This window comes from Anser cygnoides, chromosome 9, assembly GCF_040182565.1.
Source record: "Anser cygnoides isolate HZ-2024a breed goose chromosome 9, Taihu_goose_T2T_genome, whole genome shotgun sequence".
NCBI lineage: Eukaryota > Metazoa > Chordata > Aves > Anseriformes > Anatidae > Anser > Anser cygnoides.
Genome location: NC_089881.1, coordinates 17,571,816 through 17,585,219, shown reverse-complemented (window position 1 = coordinate 17,585,219; position 13,404 = coordinate 17,571,816). Strand labels below are relative to the sequence as shown.

Below are 13,404 nucleotides of genomic sequence, written 5' to 3'. Positions count from 1 at the left end.
GCAGCGCCGAGCCCACCCGGGGGGCGTTTGGCAGCGCCGCGGGGCTCCCCCCGGGCCGCCCCGAGAGCAGTGTGTCAAGGGGGGGCTGCCCCCGACCCGGAGGGGCTGGAAGCCACCGTGCTGCCGGTCCCCGCCGACCCCCGTGGCGCTGAGACCCCCCCCCCCATGGCTCGTCCTCTCCCCAGCAGGGCGGCCAGCGCCTGCCTGCAGCCCCCCGGGGAGAGCCCCAAAAAAGGGGGAACCCCACAGAAATGGGGGACCCCACAGAAAAGGGGGAGGGGGGCTCCACAAAATGGGGGACCCAGGGAGCCCCGTCCCGCTGGGAGCTGGCCGCAGAGAGGACACAGGAAGGAGGCTGGGGGAAAAAAACACCACCACAAAGCAGGAGTCCAATAAAACTATGTTTATAAATAAAAACAAGGAGGTTGGATTCGTTCGTATAAAACCCAGCGGGCAGGCAAGGGAGCGAGCGGTGGCCGGGGAGGCTGCTGGGTGGCATGAGGACAGGGGTGAGGGGGGGACGGGCTGCGGCGTGCCGGTGCCGCCCCGGTCCGGGGGCGGCGGGCGCTGGGCGAGCTGACCCCGCGGGGCCAGGAGAGGCTCCAGGAGACGAACGGATGGCACGTGAGAGCTGGCAGAGGGGTCGTGGGCGCCATGCGGACCCCAGAGGAGCAGAATACACGTCGTCTCTGAAGTATAAAACTGCAAACACGAAAGACCAAAGGAGGCAACGCGCGCGGAGGGAGCTGTGGCGCCGAGCGGAGCTGAACGTACCGACGTACCGAGCTTGGCACGGGGCAGGGCCTGCCCCCGGCCCCTAGCACCTCTCCTTCCCGCACCCCAGGCAGAGAGAAGAGGAAAGGCTCCAGGATCCACGAGAGGAAGGAAGAAGGGGAAGGAGCGCCAGAGCAAGTGGACTCGCCTCGCTGCGTGCCCCCCTGCGCTCTAGGCCCCAGCCCAAAGAGCTCCCCCCGGGTACCGTACGCAGGGGGGAACGGGGCAGTGCCAGCGCTGTCCCTCCCGGCGGACAAGCACAGGGGACCTCCACGTTCCCCAGAAGCGTGACAGTGAACCCACGGTGCCCTCCCTCTCCCCCTGGCTGCACCCCGGCTCTTGAAGAGAGCACGCTGCCAGGCAGAACTGAGCCTGGCCACAGCTGCCCGAGGGACAAACCCTACAAACAAGGGGCAGCAGCATCCCAGGCAGGAGAGCAAAGGACAGGGTGGAGGTTGAGGTCCCCGTGGAGGTTCCCTCAGCCCGGGCGAGCATCCGCCCCCACAGCCCCAAGCCACACAAGACCCACAGGGCAGCGCCAGGCACAGACCTGGCCCAAAGGGGAGGCAGGAAGGAAGGGGCAGCATCTCTCCCCTCCCCTGGAGGCACTGAAGCCCTGGAACATTCACGCGTTGGCCAAAAGGCAACTACAACGGGATTGAAAATGCACGTAAGGCTGGGCCCCGCTCCCCTCTCAGGGCGTCTTCCGCTAGGGGGAGAAAAGCAGCCATCTTCAGCGCCATGCGCGCCCAGCGCCCTTGGAGCTCCGTGTCCTCCTGTCGGGCCACGCCACGCTCCAGCTCTCCCCCCTGCGGGCGGCAGGCTCAGAGAAAGTCAAACACCCCGTAATTCTTTGCTGCTTGATAGAAGAAACACAAAAGGGTGAAAAGAAAGAAGAGATGTTTAGGGCGGAAGGACCGAGAGGCGGCAGCGACACACGGGCAAGCAGCACAGGGCGCTGGGACGGATGCGGATTAATGGGGTTAGAGGACGGCAGGAGGGAATTACCATCGGCAATACACAAGTCTGGTGGCGGGATGGGCTGGCAGCGCTCTGCAGGCCTGCCAGGCCCGTCCACCCCGCTGGAGGAGGGATTAGAATCAAGGTTTAGTTCCATTTATTTTTTTTCCCTTTTTTTTCTTTTAGTTATCAAGACCAAAAAAAAAAAAAATCCCAAAAAAACAAGGGGTGAAGCCAGGGCTGGTCCTAGGAGACAAACGACGGGGATGGGGTGGGGGGGAGAAGGAGGGGCAGCAGACAGACAGGGGACGGGCGCTTCACATTACATCCACAAAGAACTCACTGGGGTTGCCCATGGCCATTCTGAAGGACTGTCTACTGGCTGTCAGTTCGGGGGGCACAGAGGCCAGGTCACGGCCCGGCGGCGCCCCGGGGGGCCCCATGGCTGAAGGCGGTGGTGGCATCAGCAACATGGGGGGGCTGAAGAGAGGGGGGAGGCCGGGCGGCCCGTACGACTGCTGGCTGTGGTGGCTGCGGATGCTGTGAGCCAGGGAGTGCTGGCTCCGCTGGCTGTGCTGGCTGGCGGGCACCGAGCGCTCGCTGGCCGCGCGCTCACGCCGCATGCTGCTCCTCGTGGTGTGGTCCGACTCGCTCCCGCTGCCGCCTGACTTGGACTCCCCGGTCTTCTCTCTCTCCTTCCTCCTCTCGCTGCCGCTGCGATTGGAACCGCTGCTCCGGCTCCCTGCGAAGCGCACGGGGCAACGTTAGGTGACAGCTCTGAGAGGCCAGGAGTAAAAAGGAGCCTCCTCTAGCCGGGAAAGGACTACGGCACGCTGCAGCACAGCCACCAGCTTGCACAGTCCCTGCTCTCTCTTTGAGTCCCATAACCCTCCTGGGATGCACCTAAATAAAGGCTTTTCCTCTGGCTCCCACCACGCACAGGGGTTTGTCTAAGGGAGCAATCTTTTCCCGCTGTTACCCTGTACTGAACAAGGCACCTGCCCGCAAAGGCACGTTTTTGGTCCTTTTCACTCACCTTCACTGTGCTGGCTGCCTGCACTGCCCCCTCCGTAGCTGTAGCCTGGGTCAGGGAAGCCGGGGTGGGGGTTGTAAGGGTGAGGCGGTGGATACTGATACGGGAAAGCCATAGGCCAGGGTGCGGCTCCTGGGTGTGGGAGCGGAGCCAAAGTGTCCTGATCGGAGGCACCGCTGGAGCCGTCGTGATCGTGAAGGGACAGATTAGCCATGTCTGCAAGGAAGCAGAGGAGAGGGTTAAGCCAAGTGCAAAGAGCCACGTGTGATGAAGAAGCTCCGTGTCCACCCTAATGGGGATAACGATGGGGTAAGGCAAGGAGATGAAAGAAGCTGGCGCTCTCCCTGCTAGGCAGTATAACCATTTGTGCTTCCTGGCCGCACAACAGCCAGGCTGGGCAAGGCAGAGCTGTCCCTGAAACTGAGAAACCAGCTTGGTGGGCAAGGACCACACCAGAGCGACATGTTCCCCTGCCAATTACTCCCCTCCATCCCTCTTATTTGAGGGGAATCCGGTTTTCTGAGCACCAGCCTCTTGCCAGCGCTGGAAGTTCAGAGCCTGAAAACGGTCAGAAAAGACTTAGACGTTGCTTTGCCCAGGTGACAAGGTAACAAAGCAGGTGACTTCCAGCTTCACAGCTCCAGCAGCATGACAAGGGAGCTGGGATATTCTTCATCACGCTCTACCAGCGTCCAAAGAACAAGGGGCCCAGCCTGGTGGCAATAGCTGTAGCTATGTCCCCACGGTACCCCTGGGGATCTGCAGGACCCTGTCCCGCCCCCATCCCCTCCCTCCCACCCGTGCCAGAGCAGAGCCAAGTTCCGTACTTCCACAGAGGTCCCCGAAGATGTAATAGCACTGTTCAGAGAAGGTGATCTTGTTGACGGTGTGTCGGATGTAGCCAGCCTTCAGCAGATTGCTGGCATATTTGCGGGATTCACGACGGTCTGTAAAGCCCTCCACGTGGTGATACAGCCAATCCACCACATCCGAACCTGCCACCAAACATCAGAGTTAAATACAAGAAGGGAGAGGAAGGCAGCAGCCCCTTGAACCAGTGAGCCACATTCTAGCCATGACAAAGTGGGTCAAAAGGTGAAAAGGGACCGCACAGCCAAAGGTTCGGTTTGTGACCCTGGCCTACTTAACAGTCAGTTTACAGTGAGGAGATGCTCCTTTGGTGAGCATTTGCTTGGGAAGCAGGCCACCCACTCCCCACTCCCGTCTCTGCTGGAGGCAGCACAGTCTCTTACCGATGAAAGCATTGGGGATGGTGATCTTCAGCCACATGCGGTCACGCACCTCCAGGCCTGACTCTGGGGAGGCCATGGCTTTGACAATGGTGGCCATGTCGCTGTGGATGGACAGGTGAAAGTCATCGAGGCCTGTGGTGTGGACAAAGGGAAAGGAAGCAGAGATGAGAGGGGGAAGAAAAGGCAACAGTGCCACGTGGAAGAATCACATACACGGGAGGAATGGGCCAGGGAACAATACATCGCAGACAGCCCCAGGATGCATGCTAGCGTAACCCCCCTCCAGCCTTCCAGTGCTATCCTTCACAGGCCAGCTGTTTTTTTGCACAGGTCCTGTGCAAAACCCAAGCTAGAGTCTCCTTTCTTCCAGCCAGTCTCAAGCAGCTGAGATCCAAAAGCTGCCAACTGAGCCCACAGAGCCCAGGACGGGAATTCATCGCTCCTCGCAAACTTAAAACAAACTCCTGTCTTTTTGCCTCACTTGAACTCTCTAGACCTTTGCTTCAGGGTTCTACGTACTAGAATCACCCAACACACTGAGAAAGCAACCAAAAGAGCCCTGCTGTGCTCAGCAGGCCCCCACCCCACTGCAAGAGCCTCTCCATCCTGCCCTGGCTGTTGTCTGGGAGGGCTTTGCTTAATCCCTCTGGCCTCACGCTCTCAGCTGGTAACTCCCTGACTGCCCTCTGAGCCTTTTCTCTGCAGCTGCCACAGCTCCTGGATCGCATCCAGGATCTTCTACTCTCCTTAAGTAGAAGGCATAAAAATGCGGTATAAATTCACCCAGCCAGAACTCGTACTGATCCGGGCACCTGCCTGGTCAGAGCTGTCTCCCTCCCAGTCCCTCGGCAGGGCAGAGCTGGCCCGGCCCAGCTGTCCCCAGGCAGATGTATTGCTCCCCTCAGAGCACAGTGAAGGCGTGGAAGCCGTGCAGCGGGAGGAGCACGGAGGCACAAGAACTTACGTTCGGTCTCTGGGATGGAGCTGGTGATGGAGGAGCTGGTGGAAGTGATTGTGCTCATGGATGGACTCATACCGTACGCTGGGTAGGTGCCAGTCATCGCTGCCGTGTGGGACACCCAGGCTGCCGGGTCAATGGGCCGGATGGGCTCACCTGCAACGAACAAAAAGTCAGTCAGCAGCTCTAAGAAATTATTTCCTCATCAAATCAACCTCTGGGGGAGGGACAGGGACTCAGCACAGCCCATTGCATCCCCAGCATCTGCCGGGACTCACCCGGATCGGAGCATGGAGAGTCTGGCCCAGCCCAGATCCGCTGGGGAGCAACTGGGAGAGAAAGAAGAGAGGGAGGGTCAGCAGGACAGGTGCAGAGGGAGAGATCCCCCTATGGCTCAGGGAGGGGTTTCTCTTTCCTCTGGCGCCCCGAGCAAGTGACCTCCCTGCCCCAGTGAAACGCGTCCCCAGCGTGATGTGGGAAGGAGGGCTGGGCTTGTGGGCATTTTGGCCTGGGAATTGGACATGGCAGCCTCCCTAGAGGAGAGCTGAAACCCCACCAAACCCCGATTCAGTGCCCCATGGAGTCACACACACACAGAAGGAACAAGACAACAACCAAGTAAGTGCTTAAGGCAGGGCTCTCACATGAGCTGGGCACCAGCGTTAAGGGTGGGTCAGCTATCCACTTACTCCTGGGTAACGAGAAGCAGCCTCGGGGGCTGGGGTCCCAGCACTTGGCCACCGTCAGGGTGATGGGCCTGCAGCGAAAAAGGCACAGGTTAGAACAAGAGCCTGCTGGCACAAACCCCTCCGTGACCCACTGACGTTGCTGTATGCTGGCTCTCTCCTGACAGATGGGGAGAAGCTGCCAGTTACAGCGTCCTTGTCCCTCCCCCAGCTACAATTTTCCTCAGAGGCATGGACAAAATGGAGCAGTAACCCTCCTGGTAGCCAGGCTATGCAAAAAGATACCACAGTATCCCCAGAAAAAGGGATCTCAATTCGCCACCACTCTGCTGGCTCCAATTCCTGCCTTGGGCATGAAAACTTAGGAATCAAAGCAAGGCCAAAATCCCAAGTTCTGGGTTCCTGCACACCTGCTGGCAGACACGACTCGCACACCCCAAGCACATCCCATACAGCTGCCTACGGAGGTAACAAACAGCCTCGGTACCTACCCCGGCTTGTGCACGATCTCCCTCAGCACCCGCACAGCATCATCGTTGCTCATGTTCTCAAAGTTGATGTCATTCACCTGCAAACAACACGAAGGGGTGAGTCCCAGAGATGCCACCAGAGGCTGAGCTCCCCGCTCAGCTCAGCAGTGACTCAGCTTCCCTCTTCCAAGCGCAGCTTCCTGGGTTTAAGCCTGCCAAAGCGCGCAGGGAGGCTTCTGGGTCTTTTCTTGCTGCTCTCCCAGCCTCAAAGATGGAGGCACGTGGGCGTGAAGTACCTGCAAGAGCATGTCTCCTGGCTCAATCCTGCCATCAGCTGCCACAGCACCGCCCTTCATGATAGAGCCAATGTAAATGCCTCCGTCCCCGCGTTCATTGCTCTGTCCCACAATGGAAATGCCCAGGAAATTGTATTTCTCTGCAGGGATTGAAAGAGAAAGAAGTAAGACACCAGAAAGCGGCAGGCACAGGCAGCCCTAACCTCAGATAAACCATGTACTATTAATGGGCACCTGCACCCCTCCCTCTCCCAGTGAGACCTCCTGGGATGCAGAGGAACTCTTGAGACACCAGCGCTTCAAGGCAAGCCACTTTGCTAAGGAACCCATCCCTCTCACCTCCCCGTGTGTGCTCTCTTTGCCCCCTCCCCAGTTCCTTCTCCCCCGCCCCACCTCGCTCTGGAAGGACTGCAGGCACACCTCCCACTCACCCATGTTTAGCGTGACAGTGATGATGTTCAGGGACATGGTGGAGTCTGTGATGCTGCTGAAGGACGATGACTGCAACAGAAGTGAAACACGAGATGTCCTACGGCGCCTCGGTACCGTGCCCAGCCCCAGCCCCCTCCACCTGCACTCCTTGCAACCCCCCGTGGCACCGCAGCCACAACCCACAACTCCAGCCTTATGCTGGGAGCTTTGCAGAGCCAAAGGGCATCAGTGCAGCCCGTATGACCCCTCCACAGCCAGAAGGTCTGCGGTCCCACATCTTGGGCTACATTGGCCCCAGTGAAGGGTCCGCAACATTTTATGAAATCTCACCGCTTGAATTCAACCTGCCCACAGCAAACACGGCTGTATCCCTGATCAGCCCTGGAGCACCAAGCGGAGAGAGCCACCAGGCAGCCCACTCTGCCCTGCACAGCCCTCCCTCGGGATCCGCAGCCCCTGGGTACCCGCTCAATGCGTGGAGCCTTCTGTTTCCGCCGGCGTCGCTTGTGCCTCCTCATTAGACGGGAAGCGCTGCTTTGCTCTGTTGAACTGCTAAACCTAGAGGCAAAAGCCAGAGTCAGCTCTTCTGCTGCTGGGGTGGCGGCTCTGACAGCAAGTCACAGAAAAGGGCACAGGGAAGAGAGGATTGCAGGGAAGAGGAGAAGAGCATGTTTGTGGGGGACAAACAGCACAGGAGCCTGCTGGGTGAGCTCTGAGATGACAGCAAGCCTGAGCATGGATGCTGGAGAATTACTATGAATTACTATGCCCTACAATGGCATCTCTGTGCTGAGAGGAAGGGGGAAGCCAATGTTCTGCCAAGATCTAAGCTCTCCTACCTGCTTGTGGAGTCATCTTCATCTGAATCGAAGAAGCTGGTGGTCTCCAGCTCACTGCTCATGAGTGTGGAGGAGCTTTCGTACCCGCCCAGGTCTCGGCGCCGCTCTCCCTTCACTGTACCGTTCACCCTGGGTGCTATGAAACAAGACGACTCAGCGTGCTTGAGACAGGCCACAGGGAAACACACCCTTCCCCTCTGCAGGGCTCATGGCAACCTTCTCAGAATTAATCTGACCATCAGACACCATCTAGTGCAGGCTGGCTCTGAGTCCACCTTGGGATCAGATCCATTTTCTGCAGGTTACCAAATCTACCCCGCTAGAGGATGGAGAAGAGGCTGATCGGCCACTAGGAAGAAGGCTGCTGAGATTGTAGAAGACTGCTGCAGCTGATCTGAGGCAAAGCGAGGACCAGCACAGTGTGACAAGGCTACAGCACACTCCACTTTTCAACTAAGGAGTGAGGCTCTGCTGTCTCTCTCTCGCCCCTGAGACTTCTACAGGAGATGTCTCCTTTGCCCCCAAAGGTTTCATCACCTATGCAACACAAGGGTCACACCCCGCCTCCAACCTGAGGCCCTTCTGTGCTGGGAAGGAGCTACAGAGCAGACGGAGCTGCCCCATGTCTGCAGCTGGTGCCCCGCTCCGTGCCCCGGCCAAGCCCAGCAGAGCTCTTGCCACGTTGCCAGCACTCACCATGCTCAGGCCCATCTTTCCGACGAGGTCGTTCCCTTTGCGATGACACCACTGAGTCTGTCTCTGTTTCATTGTCCAAGTTTTCCCGACTCCCCCCAGTGTTGGGGCTGCAATGAAGAAAAGGAACAAATGTCCAACCAGGAACAGCCTCAGCAGGCTCTCTCCACCAGCTAGCACGAGCCCCCAGCCATCAGTTATTTTCCCCTTCTGAGGGACAGGCATAGAGGTGGTGGGGAGCAATCACAGCACACCTATGAGCGCAAGGAAGAGGACTGGGGGAAACTGTCGCCTCTGTGCCAGCCTCCCTGCACTACTTTCAGCACCTCCTTGCTCCCTGAATTACACAGCTCCACTTGAAAGCTGCTCCCAGCCCCGCCACCCTCCCTGTGCTGGCTGTGACCCCTGCCACTTCGGGTAGCAGCATCCCGGCCCTTGCCCTTCCCACCCCGCTTTACAGCAAAGCCACCACGGGCCCCTCAGGAACCAGGACAGGAGCCCAGGTAACTTACTGGAAAGAGGGGGGCCTGGAGTCTCCGATGCCTCCCGTGCGCTCCATGGAAGGCGGCAGCTCTGTCTGGTTATCGGCACAGACCGACCCCGCATCCGAATGGGACCCCTCTGCAGACACCAGCTGGAGGGACGAGACAGAGGACGAAATGGCTGAGGGAGGGCGAAAACATCTGCAAGAGCGGCCAGACAAGTTGGCCGAGAGCCTGTCTGGCCCAGGATCCCATCTCTGACAGCAGACGACAGCAGATGCCCGGGAACGGGTACGGAAAGGCCAAGCGTGTAGCAAGGTTCTCCCTCAACGCCTTCCAGGAGCCGGCTGTGTCTCGGCAATTCCTGACCCAGCAGCGAGGCCCAGGCGGCTGGCAGCCCTGCGCGGAGACCGACAGCACCTGCACACCCCCACTGCACAACGCCTAAGCTCGGGTAACCTCAGCACGTGTCTTCGTGGCGAGGAGAGGATCCCCAAGTTCTTCCTCCATCGGAAGAGATCACTCCCGGTCATTCCTTCTTCCATTTTAACCGGCACAGCTTGGCCTTCAGGCTCGGGGACCCAGCAGGGCTTTCACATTCCCAGTCCGTGGGAGTTGAGCTCAGGGCTGAGGATGGCCTTGAAATACTCCAACGTGCTTTTTTTTCCTGGCTTCCACAAGTCCTGTGCAAACTTTCAGCTTGTGCCCGACTAAGCCCCTTGGGCATCGCACCCAGCCAGCTGCTGGAAGGCTCAGCATTTCCCGGGTGCAGAAATTTAAGAAATGGTCAAACACCAGGAACTATTTCTACCGGTTGAGCTCTGAGGCAGCCCAGGCACACCTACGCACGTGCCTCTGGCTCTCAGATAAACCACCAATTTCAGGGCTCAGGGAATTAGATGAAGTTTCTCCTCAGGGAACGGGCTCGCCGAGGGGATGAAACTGCTCAGCTGAGCTCATGGCGAAGTGGCTCCCCCAAAATCACTCCCTGTGCAGGTTTTGCCCTCTCCCCACCTCTGAGCTGCATCGTGCCGGGCTAGTTCATATTAGGCAGGACAGGAAAGCAACAAAAAGCCTTTTCTTTACAAGAGACGTTCAGGGACCTCCAAAGCAGAACTGACAGAGCCCAGAAAGGAGCGCTCCCTTACGCCAAGGAGCAAGTCCCCGGGGAAAAGCTAGAGCTCAACAGCAAGGGAAGATCAACTTCCATTTTAAGGACTTTCCAACGTGTCTTTTCATTCCTGTGCTTGTCTGTTCCCTGCCCAGCACAGGCAAGCACGGGGACAAATGTCTTCAGAATACAGACAAATGTCTTCAAAACCCAAACATTTGCACACATTTGTATCGGCTGGAAAGGAGCCGACAGCTGCTGCCCAAACCCTAACGCTCAGTGCAAGTGTCTGCACTTGCTGAGGAGGGACCCCACAGATCATCGTGGGGGCAAGGGCGGAACGGTCTGCTGCCAGGGAGGAGCTGGGACAGAGAGGGGGGTGCCAGGAAGACAGAGCAGCCCCGAGAAAGCGTTGGCCGAGGGAGCAGACAGGGCAGAGAGCACCCGGGGCTGACAAAAGCTGCGGAGCCCGTCCTGCAGGCCCCGGGACAAGGCTCCTGCTCTGCAACTGCCAAACCAGCTCTGGTCTCACACCCAGCTCAGCCTCCCTGCCTCCAGCGGGCCCCAGGCACAGGCAGAGCTCCCCTCCCGGCACCTTCCCAGGCCACATCCCACTCCCCGAGGGCCACGTCCCTGCTCCGGCGGCCACAGGGGAAAAGAGATGCTGGAAGTGGCTGGCACTGCCTAGGGAAAAGCGATAATGCTCTGCGCTGGAGTCGAGACCGGGCAAATAAATCCGGTCGGAGGGAACGAGCCGCGGGCAGCTGCCAAACAGCACTGAGGAGAGGAGAAGAGAGGAGAGGGGTGGTGTGTCCCTGAGCAGGGGACTGCTCCTGCTTTCCTCCCGGGGCTGGGATTCCCTCCAGGAAAGGTATTGACAACCACCCCACACTCCTCCTGCCTCTTTCGCCGTCAGGAAATATTTGCTCCGATCCAAGCCCCTATCTTTCCCTCTAGCTAAAATTAGTACCGAGCTCCTAAAATAGCCTCGTTCCAGCCTGTCTGGCACAAGCGGCGAAGCAAGCGCTCCCCCAGCCCCTAACCGCTCCCAGACAGGGAGACTCGCAGCAGGGGGAGAAAAAGGGTTCATCAGCGGTGCACAGGGGTCCCTGAGACTGCTGTCACCCTTCGTGCAGGAGCGCTGACGGAGGCTCTGACCCCGGGCACAACGAGCAGCCAGGGTTTCAGAGGCTGCAGCAGCAGCAGCGCGGTGCCCTGGCCGGATCAGAGCACGCGCTAATGGTCTGCGGGCGGCTCGGAACAAACCGTGCTGGGTCTGCGCCACTCCCACGGAGCCCTCAGCCCCCGAGAGCCACTGCAAGGAGGGCAGGCGGCTGCCTGGAGGCGTGAAGCGCAATGAAAAGCAAGCCAGGTTTAAAAAAATAAAGAAAGAAAAAGCGATGGAAAGGGCTTGGAGCCTCTAGGATGCTCTGGCAGAGCACGTGAAAACAGAAATGGAGGAGTGGGGAGATGCCTGGGGCCATGGCTGGCCGTGCTGCCAGGGGTCCTACAGCCGCTAGAGGGAGGGCAGCGCAGCACGGCCACTGCGTGCGGGAGCCCCGAGCCCCCAGCGTCCTCACCACTGGTGAGACCTTGCTGTTTGATGCAGGGACGGAAGTAGTTAGGTCACATCCAGCCCGATTTGCAAGAGGCTGGAGATTTCCCAGTGTTTACTGGCTATTTGTTGGCACCCGGGACTTGGTTCTGTTCCTGGGGCAGATGCACACACGCCGATCAGCACAAACTGCGGCTCAGCAGCAGGGAAAAAAGGGGTGATGGGCTATGGAGGACGAACACCCTCTCCCCCCCCAAACAGAAGGTCCCCTCTGGGGCCGAGGCAGGCATGCGGGCAGGGGGCAGAGCATGTGCATGGCACGGCACGGAGGGAGAAGCTTGTCCTGCAGCTGCCCAGGCAGTACCTTCAGTCTTCAAGGCAGCCAAATCCAGTCCGCTTCACCAGCACTAGAGTCACTTAAAGCCCTTTGCGCCAGTCACCGGAGCGGGACTTTCCTTGGGAAGCTGACCCTGCCGTAGGGGCACACGGGTTACAGGCTGGGACCACCACCTCTGCCAAGCATCCCTTAGGGTGAGCTCTCCGCAGAGGGGCATCCCACGTCTTGCCCGGCCCGGGGGACCCAGCAGCCCGCGGCTCAGCCTCCAGCAGAGAGGCTGGAGCGCGGCAATCCAGTTCATCAGCTTCCGTAGCAGTTAGCACTCCGACTGTGCAGAGCAGTCCCCGTGCTTTACTTGGCACTACGCGATCGAACGGTGGCTTTCAGAGAGAGAAGAAACAGGCAGAAAGATAACGAAGGGGCTCGCTTACCCACGACACCACGCGGCCGTTGAAACAGGGCAGCTTGGCATTGTCGTCGGAGATTTCTTCTTTCACCACCCTGGGGAAGGGAGAGCAGGCAGTTAGAGCTGGAGTCAGAGCTTCAGAGGAAAAGGCGGCTTTGAACGTGGGGCGCTTGTGCCTGACAACAAACAGCCTGGGGTCGGGGGCGCAGAGAGGAGCAGCACCCTCCTCCTCGCACCAGCAAGGGGCTGCACGGCCCCTTCTGTGTCCCCAGCCACGACTGCCAGGCTGGAGGGGAGAAAACCAGGGCAGAGCAGCCTCCCCCAGGTGCATCCAGCTGTTCCGTCCTCAGATATGTTAATCAGTCCAAAAAAAAAAATCCTCAGATACATATTTCCACCAGTTTGCTTATTTCTAAAGAAACACATAATTTAAGCCTCTTTAGAAAGATCTGAAATCATCACGGCCTATGCCAGAGACTTCCAGCAGATGAAAGGGAAATGCATTAAACATGCTGCCTCCCAAATGTTACTGTCGCTTTTTAATTACAGATATCATATTTCAACATCCCATCGAGCTTTATAGCTGTGCCACAATGTCATCTTCCTGCGTTACACAAACAGCTTCGGTATCATCAGTCTTCGCGGCGAAGGGAGCTCGGAGATTTCTTTTCCCCCATCAGTGCAAACATCCGCTTGCTTTGAGGATGAAATTCCTCCTAGTTTAAATATCACTGGGCACCTACATAAATTTTCCCCCAGTGAGTATGCAGTCAAAAGCAACTTGTAAATGCACCAGATACAATTAATACTATCTCTGATAAGTCAAATTTAATGGGAAAAGAGGCTTTTTGAGCAAGCTCGTATTCCTTTATACTCAAATGACGACACTTCAGGCATTTTTATTTAATGCAAAGACATCTTACAGATTGGGGTATTTCTTAACTTTGAATTCCAAATTATATTTAAAGTAGTTTGATGCATTGTGCTTAAAGAAAGCTATGTAGTAACTAAGCAGAGCATGGATTATGTTTGGGGGAAAAAGAATCCAAGAGAAAAAAGAACAAAAAACTAAAGGAATGTGAAACAAAGGGGAATCGCATCTTACAAAAGCAGCAGAGC

At 57.9% G+C, this 13,404-nt stretch overlaps 1 protein-coding gene across 8 annotated transcripts in view; it reads right to left on the bottom strand.

The window, feature by feature from the left end:
- Positions 1-388: 388 nt before the first annotated feature.
- Positions 389-13,404, bottom strand: part of DVL3 (dishevelled segment polarity protein 3) — a 31,010-nt gene continuing 17,994 nt past the window's right edge. For 3 of the 8 annotated variants that reach the window (XM_067002696.1, XM_067002702.1, XM_067002703.1), the window contains exons 2-17: positions 12,311-12,380; positions 8,907-9,028; positions 8,398-8,504; positions 7,702-7,837; positions 7,327-7,420; positions 6,862-6,931; positions 6,431-6,570; positions 6,156-6,232; positions 5,623-5,735; positions 5,257-5,307; positions 4,985-5,134; positions 4,021-4,152; positions 3,595-3,762; positions 2,771-2,983; positions 2,078-2,476; positions 389-1,630 (exon numbers count right to left, since the gene is read on the bottom strand). In XM_067002696.1, coding sequence (XP_066858797.1) covers positions 1,599-1,630; positions 2,078-2,476; positions 2,771-2,983; positions 3,595-3,762; positions 4,021-4,152; positions 4,985-5,134; positions 5,257-5,307; positions 5,623-5,735; positions 6,156-6,232; positions 6,431-6,570; positions 6,862-6,931; positions 7,327-7,420; positions 7,702-7,837; positions 8,398-8,504; positions 8,907-9,028; positions 12,311-12,380 — 2,074 coding nt within the window. In that variant the 3' untranslated portion in view covers positions 389-1,598. Of the gene's footprint in view, positions 2,477-2,770; positions 2,984-3,594; positions 3,763-4,020; positions 4,153-4,984; positions 5,135-5,256; positions 5,308-5,622; positions 5,736-6,155; positions 6,233-6,430; positions 6,571-6,861; positions 6,932-7,326; positions 7,421-7,701; positions 7,838-8,397; positions 8,505-8,906; positions 9,029-12,310; positions 12,381-13,404 lie in introns of all 8 variants that reach the window. The other 5 variants (XM_067002697.1, XM_067002699.1, XM_067002700.1 and 2 more) reach the window with 5 other exon arrangements.